An 11012-nucleotide genomic window follows, 5' to 3' on the forward strand; every position below is an offset into this window, starting at 1 on the left:
TTAAAGGGGCGGCCGCCGTCTGTTCTTCTGCACAGTGCTGTGGGTTAAAGTGTGTCCACCTTTTGCCCTTTAGGAAAATCAATAAACAGACATAGATTCCAGTAGACAACACATATAAATCTTATTTATTAACACTGAAAAAACTCCAAAAAAAAAACCTGAAACAAACACAGGAGAGAGAATGTGAATCCTCCTCCTGGTGTAAAACTCACCGGCTGATATATGAGCAGAAAACAAAACTATGGCATTTTCCTTAGTGGAAAAAGATAGGAAATGCTTCATAACTGCTGCATTTTTAATGTTGCTACATATGAAAGCAGATTTTGGAGCCTTGCCTGTATGTTTTGTGAATTATTTTGGCTCTCTCTCCTCCCTGCAGCAGTTGGGGTTGAACGCCTCCCCTGAGCAAGGCACAAACCCCCAAAACCTTCCCTGTGTGAATGTGTGGAAGTGAATGAGTGGAAGTGAATGAGTGGAAGTGAATGTGTGGAAGTGAATGAGTGGAAGTGAATGAGTGGAAGTGAATGAGTGGAAGTGAATGTGTGGGAGTGAATGTGTGGAAGTGAATGTGTGGAAGTGAATGAGTGGAAGTGAATGTGTGGAAGTGAATGAGTGGAAGTGAATGTGTGGAAGTGAATGAGTGGAAGTGAATGTGTGGAAGTGAATGAGTGGAAGTGAATGTGTGGAAGTGAATGTGTGGAAGTGAATGTGTGGAAGTGAATGTGTGGGAGTGAATGTGTGGAAGTGAATGTGTGCAAGTGAATGAGTGGAAGTGAATGAGTGGAAGTGAATGAGTGGAAGTGAATGAGTGGAAGTGAATGTGTGGGAGTGAATGTGTGGAAGTGAATGTGTGGAAGTGAATGAGTGGAAGTGAATGTGTGGAAGTGAATGAGTGGAAGTGAATGTGTGGAAGTGAATGAGTGGAAGTGAATGTGTGGAAGTGAATGAGTGGAAGTGAATGAGTGGAAGTGAATGTGTGGAAGTGAATGTGTGGAAGTGAATGTGTGGGAGTGAATGTGTGGAAGTGAATGTGTGCAAGTGAATGAGTGGAAGTGAATGAGTGGAAGTGAATGAGTGGAAGTGAATGAGTGGAAGTGAATGTGTGGAAGTGAATGAGTGGAAGTGAATGAGTGGAGTGGAGTGAGAAGAGTGGAGACGTTCAGCAAGTCTTCCCTGGGGAAATAAAGGCTAAAAAAAACCACCGTACATTGACATTAAGTCCTCAAAAGCTGCTAAATTAACTGAATCTTTATATGCTTAAAGCAGCAGATGAATAAAAGACTTTGAAATTGTGTGTGTGTGTGTGTGTGTGTGTGTGTGTGTGTGTGTGTGTGAGACAGGAATGGACGGATTACAAGCTGCGATGGCGTCCTTCCGACTTTGACAATGTGACGTCCATCAGAGTTCCTTCACAGCTCATCTGGGTGCCGGACATCGTGCTGTACAACAAGTTAGTGACACACACACACACACACACACACACTAGGCTTCGCTGCTGCCATGGAAACACCGAACAACAGCAATTTAAGTGTTTTTCTTTCTTGAGTTGAACGTTTTACATGGACATTTATTTGAGAGTTTCATGACCTTTGAATCCTCTTAAAACTCTATTATATTTTTTAAAACACATGGGTGCAATTGATAAAATAAGCACTATTATAAGCATTATTCTTTATTAACATATTTTCAGATGTGTTTCAGATGTCTTTTTGTCTGACAAAGTCACCTACACCCACATATACACTCATGCTGCACACACACACACATACTTGTACATACTGTCGTCGTCGGGTGAAAACCTCCTAACTTCGATTTTGGTGATTTTCATGTTTTAGTTAAAAGGATTCCATGCTTCTCTATGGGTTTAGAAAGCTCTACGACACTTGGGCTTATGAAACACTTTTAAAATCCCATTGAATAAACTGAAAAATACATCGAGGTCAAGCTAAAATCAAAGCTATTTCTCTTAGCTCCTGAAAAGTTGCCATTTTGGAGATATATGAGCACACACAGACTCTCTCCCACATAAAGACAGAGACAGAGAGAGAGAGAGACAAACGATTTTGATTTTCCTCCAGGTTGAGCTGGAAATTATCTGTAGTGATCAATTACCTCCTCGATCCATAATGGTGTCCTCGCTCGCTGAAGAGTGTGTGAGCAGCAAGGTCAGCCCAGCCGGCTGCGGCCCCGAAACCGCTCACCGCCCCCGCCGCCACAGCGCTTCCTCCCCGCCGTCTAGCAAAACAGCAGATTCACGCATATTCCTGCATGAAAAAAATGCTAATACATGCAAATGATCCGTGTAAAAAGTGAAAGCCTCTTGCATCAGATTAGTCCAAAATCCTAATTTCCCCCCACAGGGCCCCAAATGAAGCATTAATTCAGAGATCCGTCTGGATGTTAGGACGAAACATCGGGTGAAATACACTTGCGTCATGAAAACGGCGTCGGCGTCGTTGGAATCCGTTATCAATTATTAAACGTTGCCTGTGTAAATGAGCATCGCTCGGGGTTTGTTGACTCACCTTTTGAGTCTGGGAAATAATGAGAGGAAAACTTTTTGAAACTGTTTTTTTTTTTTCATATTCTGGGTTTTTGTTGTAGGAATCGACCGTTTTCTCCAGATACTTGTTCAACTCCTTCCTCCATTTCCACTCCTCACCTCTCTTTTCCCTTTCGAACTTTCTGTCTTTTTCCACATCTTCCTCCTCTCTACTCACCGTCTCATGCATCCTTCATTCCTCCCTCGCTTCATCCTTCCTTCCCCCCATCACCCCTAAGCCTTTGTCTCCTTTCCTTTGTCCTATTCCCTCGCCTTCCTTCCTCCATTTCCACTCCTCACCTCTCTTTTCCCTAACTTTTTGTCTTTTTCCACATCTTCCTCCTCTCTACTCACCGTCTCTTGCATCCTTCATTCCTTCCTCGCGTCATCCTTCCTTCCCTCCTACCTCCATCTCCTCCCTATGCTCCCTAACCCTTCATCTCCATTCCTTTGTCCTATTCCCTTGCCTTCCTTCCTCCATTTCCACTCCTCACCTCCCTCTTTTCCCATTCTTTTTCTTTTTCCACATCTTCCTCCTCTCTTCTCACCGTTTCACGCATCCTTCATTCCTCCCTTGCTTCATCCCTCCTACCTCCATCTCCTCCCCATCCCCCCTAACCCTTCGTCTCCCATCCTTTGTCCTATTCCCTCGCCTTCCTTCCTCCATTTCCACTCCTCACCTCTCTCTTTTCTCTTTCTAACTTTATGCCTTTTTCTCCCCCTTTTTCACCATCTCACGCATCCTTCATTCCTCCCTCGCTTCATCCTTTCTTCCCTCCTACCTCCATCTCCTCCCCATCCCCCCCCTTCGTCTTCCTTTCCTTTGTCCTATTCCCTCGCCTTCCTTCCTCCATTTCCACTCCTCACCTCCCTCTTTTCCCTTTCAAGCTTTTTATCTTCCTCCTCTCTTCTCACCATCTCATTCCTCCCTCGCTTCCTTCCCTCCTACCTCCATCTCCTCCCCACCCCCCACCCCCCACTAACCCTTCGTCTCCGTCTCTTTCCAGCGCAGACGGAGAGTTCGCCGTCACCCACATGACCAAGGCCCAGCTGTTCCACACGGGTCGCGTGCGCTGGGTGCCGCCGGCCATCTACAAGTCGTCCTGCTCCATCGACGTCACCTTCTTCCCCTTCGACCAGCAGAGCTGCAAGATGAAGTTCGGCTCCTGGACGTACGACCGGGCCAAGATCGACCTGGAGCCCATCGAGGACGCCGTGGACCTGAAGGTGGGCAGGCGAGGTTTTGGTTCTGCAAACGTTTATCTCTGCCCCCGAGAAATGTTTACAGAACGAAAACGCCAATCTGCCGATGGACGGATTGTAATCTCTTCAAGAAGCACTTCACATGATCGTCCTCCTCTCCTTTACCTTCCTCTCCGCCGCTAAATCACATCCCCCTCTCCCGTATGGTCTTCCTCTATTTGCACTTAAGATGCTCCGGTCTCATTTAGTAAAAAAGAAAGAGAAAAAAAATAATTGTGCCTTGAGGCGAGGCAGCACAACTGAATAGGAAAAATCATCCTTTCATCTTGTTAGAATGAAATTTTATGTTGAGTATAAACACAAATACACTTTTTGTATGGTGATTTTTATTTAGTTTTTGTTTTTAACATACTCAAATTAGCTAATATTTTATGAAAATGTACAAAATTGAAATTAGAACACTCTCAGTGGATAAAGTCAGGACAAAATGTATTTTCCTGTTTCATTATGATGATTAAGTAAATAGTTGGTAGTTCACAGAGGGATCTGAAAACATTTTTTTATTAGATTTTTACAAAATACTATGCGTACGGGGAAAATCTCAGATTCTTTTTGTTACTTTTTCATGTAAAATACCCCATAAAATACAAATGACAAAAGATATCAAAAAAACTTTGGTAAATTAACAACAATTTTGCTTAAGAAGCAAGCAGGTCAAACTTGGTGACAATATCTATAAGTTAAGTTGAGGAAATAAAAAGGGAATATGCCATTTTGTGTATGTTGTACTTGACACAGCTGGTATAAAAATGTAGAAATGAACTATTTTTAGTTGTTTTGTATGATTGTTTTGTATATTTTATGAAACTTCAATAGTAATTTCTCAAAGTTGGCCAAGGCAGCCAAATTCAGTATTTTCACCTGAGATGTCCCACCTTAATAATCCATGTATCATACATCACACACACACACACATTACACCCAAACTGAGCATGCTCAAAACGGACAAATGTTGATAGATGCTCTCTCTCTCTCTCTCTCTCTCTCTCTCTCTCTCTCTCTCTCTCTCTCTCTCTCTCTCTCAGATAATCTCCTCCAGTTATAGCAGGGATAAGTCACAATCTTTTTTACAGTTGAGGCAGCGAAAAGAAACCTGTCCACCTCCTCCTACTCTTCATCCTCTCCTCCATCCAGCTCCCATCTGTCCTCACATCGCCTTTGCTCTTCTCATTCCTGCTCCCGTCCCGTTTCATTCTCCACTTTCTCTATTCTCTACCTCTCTCCTCCATTCTGTCCTTCTCTCTTCCTCTTCTTTCCTCTATTGATCTTGATTTTATCCCATTAAGTTACCTTTGTGTCTGTTTCTCTTGTGATTTATGGCCTGTTCTGCCTGTACCTCTTGGTTATGTTGTCGGTGCACACTTGCTCTTTTTCTACGTCTTGTTACAGCTAGAAAGACTTTATAACCAATATGTCTTTTTTCCAGTGTTGCATTGCAGTAATAAGTTCTGGAGGAGACAAAATGCACGGCTCGGTTTTTCTAGAACAGCAAAACAGAGGAAACGCCTGATCCTTGAGATACGTTTCAGGTTCAAAATGCTGATGTTTTGGATATGGCCATGTCGTGATTATTAAAGGAGAGCAGTGGGACACACGGTAGACTAGATACAAACACGTTTGCTCAGCTTTGTTCAAACCCACAGAACTTACATTAAATTCTAGATCCAGTCAAGATCCCAAGGTTTCCAAAGATACCAAATATGTCATGCTGAATTACAGGGAAAAGTGTATAAAATGATGCACCAGATGTCTAAATTTTGTCCATTTGATGTAATGGTGCAGCCATAAAAAATGCTGCTTTATAGGTTTGCATATTTTACTCATAAGCAGCTACAGCTTCAATGAAGCGTTGGAACGAGCAGATACAGAATAGCCTATGTAGTGACACTGTCGTATATTCTTCTAACTTTGAAGCTACTTCAGGAAATTAAAGGGGAAATCAGGGTGCAAGGGGTTAACACACAATGCCACATGCTCACACGTGGAGACGGCCCATAATAAAGTCCTCTGCTTTTGGCTCTTGAGCAGCTCTGTTGGAAGAGTTGGAGGTTTAACGCCTTGCTTAAAGGCACCTCGGCAGTGACCCTGAGTCCCCTTCCTCTCTTTTTTCCTCTCATAGTTTATTTTTGTCTCCAACCTTCCCCTCCTAAGTCCTGTCAATTTATTAACCTCTTCTCCACTCGTCTACCCTCATTCCTCATCTTCTTTTCCCCTGCCTTATCCTCTTTACCTTACCCTCGTCTCTGCTCTCCGTTTTTCATTTGCATTTGAGAATCTCATTTATCCATTTGGAAATACCCAAATTTCAGATTTAATACTGAAATCCTATCAGAAAAGTTTTGAAAAACTGGGCCCAGAGGTAAAAAAAACAAACATTTTCTCCTGTAGAATTACTGGGAGAGCGGGGAGTGGGCGATCGTGGACGCCGTCGGCACCTACAACACCAAGAAGTACGACTGCTGCCACGAAATCTACCCGGACATCACCTACTACTTCGTCATCCGCCGGCTGCCGTTGTTCTACACCATCAACCTCATCATCCCCTGCCTGCTCATCTCCTGCCTGACCGTCCTGGTCTTCTACCTGCCGTCCGACTGCGGCGAGAAGATCACGCTGTGCATCTCGGTGCTGCTGTCGCTCACCGTCTTCCTGCTGCTGATCACCGAGATCATCCCGTCCACGTCGCTCGTCATCCCGCTGATCGGCGAGTACCTCCTCTTCACCATGATCTTCGTCACGCTGTCCATCGTCATCACCGTGTTCGTGCTGAACGTGCACCACCGCTCCTCGGCGACCCACACCATGCCTCGCTGGGTCCGCGCGCTCTTCCTGTCCGCCGTGCCGCGCTGGCTCTGCATGAAGCGCCCGCCGCCCGACCTCAGGTCAGTAAAACGAGAAAACAAGGAAGGCCCCGCATGTTTACCACATGTTGCATAAAACCAAATAACCACAATAATCCGCATGTTCGCCTTTTTCTTTGTGTTTTTTTTACTTGAAAGTTCACACGGTCATTTATGTGTTTAGTAAGTTTCACAATCCTTAAAGCCAGGTGCACACTACATGAGTTTAGGCCTGATTTAGCTTTTCTTAGACGAGTTTTTGAGATGTTTCAGCCGACTTGGTGTCCACACCTGTCACTGAAGCTTGTTAAGTTTTGGCCGCTCAGAGAGATCATCGAGTCGAGTCTTTGAGCCGTCTGAGACATTCGATTTTCACGTTCTTGTAGTGTAAGACAGTGGTTCTCAACGTGGGGTCCGGGGACCACCAGGGGTCCTTGAGGGGGTTCCAGGGGGTCCCCAGCAAATTGATCTTTTGTTAAACTTCACCATTATTTCATTTACAGGAAGTTAACAGAGTGTATTAGAATGACTGTTTTGATCATAGTTTCTCTGTTATCCCTCTACCTACAACACAGATAGTCATGGGATTCTGGACAAAATCATATCTGACAATAAAAATATTCTCAGATTCGGATTTGAGACAAAATCTCACCAAATGGGGGTCTGTAGCTCTAATGTGGACTACATTAGGGGTCCATGATATGAAAAAGGTTGAGAATCACTGGTGTAAGATATGTAAAGACAAGTTTGAGAACAGTGAGCAGCAATAGCCAATAAAAGCTTGCGAGGAAACCAGGCAGAAGAGGTGGAAACTACAAAACAACATCATGGTTTCATAATTTACCTCCAGCTTCTCTGCAGAAAAGAAAACCTGTGCTGCCTAACCATTCTCTCCTCCAATTTAAGCGTCTAGCCCTCTTCTTTATTTCTTTTTTCAGCACAAATTGAGTGCAAACACAATAAGTGCTGCGAGTCACTCTTGCTTCTCAAGCTCCATTTGATCACAATAAGGAGAAAAACAAAGTGATGTTTCATGTTTGTTTTAATGAGAGAGTGGAGGTTTCCAGATCCCCCAAGACCAAATTCAAGAGAAGAGTCTTGTAATGTTGACCGGTGATTTTGGTAATATTTCGGTAAGACCTTTCATAATATCGTCATGGATGTTCCGCTCACTAACACGCTGTCGTCTCCCCCAACTCACTCTGTCCCCTCAGGAGGCGGGGCTTGATCGATAAACTCCTCCCAGTCCGGACTCCAGGCCCCTCCCACTTCACCGCCAACACCTGGCTCACACAAGAGTCTGACGTCGATCTCCGTGGTAACCGGGACGACACCGGTCGCCTCGGCTTTCACCAGCTCGGCTCCTGGGATTCGGGAGGTGAACTTAGCTACTGCGATCGCCACGGTTACTCGAGCGCAGATACGGACGGTGATTCGGTGAGGCTGGGGGTGGCGAGGTTTTCTCCCTCCGCCTCCTTCCCCCCTCCCTCCCCTCCACTGTTCGGGTACACCCTCCTCCCGCAGAGACCCTCCACGCTCAGCCTGGACTGGGACGCCCCGACTCCGGAGTACGGCCGCGGCACGGCCCAGTACCCATCAGCCACTGCTCTGTCTCCTGCGGTGGTGCGCGCCCTGGAGGGGGTGAGCTACATCGCAGAGCACCTGAGAGCCGAGGACGCAGACTTCTCGGTGAGCGCCAGTCTGAATTAGGGCTGAACAATTAATCCAAATTTTATATGGCCTACTGCAATTTTCAAATCGCAGGAGGCACAATATTTGTTAAAGGCGAAATGTGTGTCAAAATACCATTTTAAATTAAATATTGTCGTGCTGCAGAGATGTCCTGGCCTACACATCATATTCTACAGACTTAAGAAAACATCTTTGTTTGCTACAGATCCCCGCAAAAATCACACCGTAATCATTTTAATACGTTTTTCAATGAAAATGAGAATAATGATGTAAAATGATCATTCCCTCTAATATAGCAAATCATATCGCAATTGCAATATCAGTCAAAATAATCGCAATTAGATATTTTTTCAAAATTGTTCAGCCCTAGTCTGAATTGTTTTATTGTTTTATTAGGATCCCCAGTAGCTGCCAAATTAATGCCCTCACTAGGAAGCAATACACTACTCAATGATAAGATAAGAGAATGCTTAAAATAACAATAGTAATAAAAAAAAATGGGTAAAGGAAACAAATTAATTCAAACTAAATCCAGTAAAATAATAGCAATGAAATAAAATGAAAGTTTACATGGTCAACATCATCAGTTCACTCTTGAGTGTCTTCTTAAAACTGTAATTATTATTTTCCAGCCTAGTGGATACTGGTAGCTTATTCAAGTTAAATATGGCTCTATAGCACACTGTGGATTTTAAATGATTAGTCCTCCTGGGTCGCAACTGTTTTCAGTGTATTCTAACTGATTGACTAAGAATATAAGATGACTAGAAGATAAAACCTTCCTAAAGAATAAGAGAAGGGATGTAAGAAGTCTGTGTTGAACCAGCAGCCATGAGAGGCGTTTATACATCAAAATAACGCTTGTTCCTTTTGAGCATCGGAGGACAGAATAACTGTTGATCTTTCAGTGACAGTTGACTGGAGTTGAGTGGAGGGTTGATATGGCTCTGGGGCAGCTGTTTAAAACTATCTAAAAGTGTTAAATGAACTCTGATAGGTGTGGGCTTATATAAACATACGCTACAGTGTCGTGTTAAATTAACACTGACAATTTTGCTGTGTCGCTTTTGGATACTGTTGCAAAATGGTTACAACTGTTGTCAGATGTTCAGCTGGAGCAGAATTCATGCCTCATCTCAAGCGTCATTTTTGCTAAATAACACCTAACTGATTTTAGGAATTTAACAGTAGGTAAATAAGTAAATGAAAACTTAGATTGATGAGGCACAAGTAACACGGACCAGAAATAACTGTTATATAAAAACCTATGATCTATAAATTAAAAAATAAAACAAAAAAAACTAAACTTAAAGCTGCACAAGGCAACTTTGAACGTTGGCAGATCCAAATGGCAGTGAGAGAAAACTGTTTGAATATATAGTCCATATATAGTCCATATATAGTAGATAATAGTAGCAATATAGTAGATGATCTAATTGTTCAGTTTCTCTTGATTCTTTTCTGCAGGTGAAGGAGGACTGGAAGTACGTTGCCATGGTGATAGACCGGATCTTCCTGTGGATGTTCATTATCGTGTGTCTGCTGGGGACCGTCGGACTCTTCTTGCCTCCGTGGCTCTCTGGAATGATCTAGAACGACACTGAAGGTCCACCGCTTTCCACTAAATTAATAAAAAAAAAAATGAATCAAGTCTTGGTTTGACATGTTTGTGCTTCGTCATCACGGTGAACTGCCGGGTGTTGCATGTATGGCAAGGGAGTTTGTTGTCAGACAAAAATCACACATCTGCAAAAAGAAAGTTTCTCAGGAAGGAAGAAAAGAATGATTGTGTGGATTTTTTTTTTAACTACACAAATTCAATATAAGTTTGTATTGGGTTTCAAGGGCCGAGGGATCAGGAAACTCACTCGACACATAATAAATGAGCAAAAGTTTCTACAAAATTGCAGTAACGCACTTTTTCATCCTGGCTAGAACTAAATTCACAAGGTTGAGATTCAAAGGGTGAACTGTCTTTCTAAAACGCTGATCTTAAACCCCTAACATGCTCGTTGGAATGCACTAAAAATGATTAAAATTGATTTACAATACAAAACTATATTCAAATGAGCCGACTACAACCCATAACCTCTTTTGCGGAATGATCAAAACCCCCAAAGCCTTTCTTATACAGTGTGTGTGTGTGTTATTACTGCAGAATATGTGTATTTACGTGAGATGGAAGAGAGCGACAGAGCACAAAGCACCCGTCATAACACTGATTTGCGAACAGTTAATGTCACACTCAATCACACAGCATTCAGAGGAGGAAGAGAGAGGAGAAAATGAGGAAAGGGTGTGGAGAAGAAAACAGAGACATAGAGAGGTCAAGATGGCAGCTCTGTCAGAAATGCCTCACTGTATAAAGCCCACAACAGCTCCAAGAATCTCATCCTCAATTCCCAATTTCTGCTCATATCTTCATTTTTTGGATGGCTGTTCACATCTATTATAGATGTAACCCAAATGCAATACCGATACCAACTGACAGCGATGTTGGAAAGTCACCTGTGCCAGAGTAACAATAAGAAAATACATCATATACGTTTTTGTTTCAAAAACATTTCGGTAACAGTATAACAAAATGCCAACTCAAGTCTCTATTTGTCTTTCTTTCCATTGTTGTGTCTCTTGTCCTTCATGCTAACGCTGCCTCAGTCAAGCTGTGGTGTCAA

General features: G+C 43.1%; 1 protein-coding gene across 1 annotated transcript in view; it reads left to right on the forward strand.

The window, feature by feature from the left end:
* Positions 1-9930, forward strand: part of chrna2a (cholinergic receptor, nicotinic, alpha 2a (neuronal)) — a 15936-nt gene extending 6006 nt beyond the window's left edge. The window contains exons 4-8 of the mRNA XM_078291237.1: positions 1341-1450; positions 3550-3769; positions 6194-6687; positions 7860-8334; positions 9805-9930. Coding sequence (XP_078147363.1) covers positions 1341-1450; positions 3550-3769; positions 6194-6687; positions 7860-8334; positions 9805-9930 — 1425 coding nt within the window. The remainder of the gene's footprint in view (positions 1-1340; positions 1451-3549; positions 3770-6193; positions 6688-7859; positions 8335-9804) is intronic.
* Positions 9931-11012: the final 1082 nt, after the last annotated feature.

This window comes from Centroberyx gerrardi, chromosome 21, assembly GCF_048128805.1.
Source record: "Centroberyx gerrardi isolate f3 chromosome 21, fCenGer3.hap1.cur.20231027, whole genome shotgun sequence".
In the NCBI taxonomy this organism is placed as follows: domain Eukaryota; kingdom Metazoa; phylum Chordata; class Actinopteri; order Beryciformes; family Berycidae; genus Centroberyx; species Centroberyx gerrardi.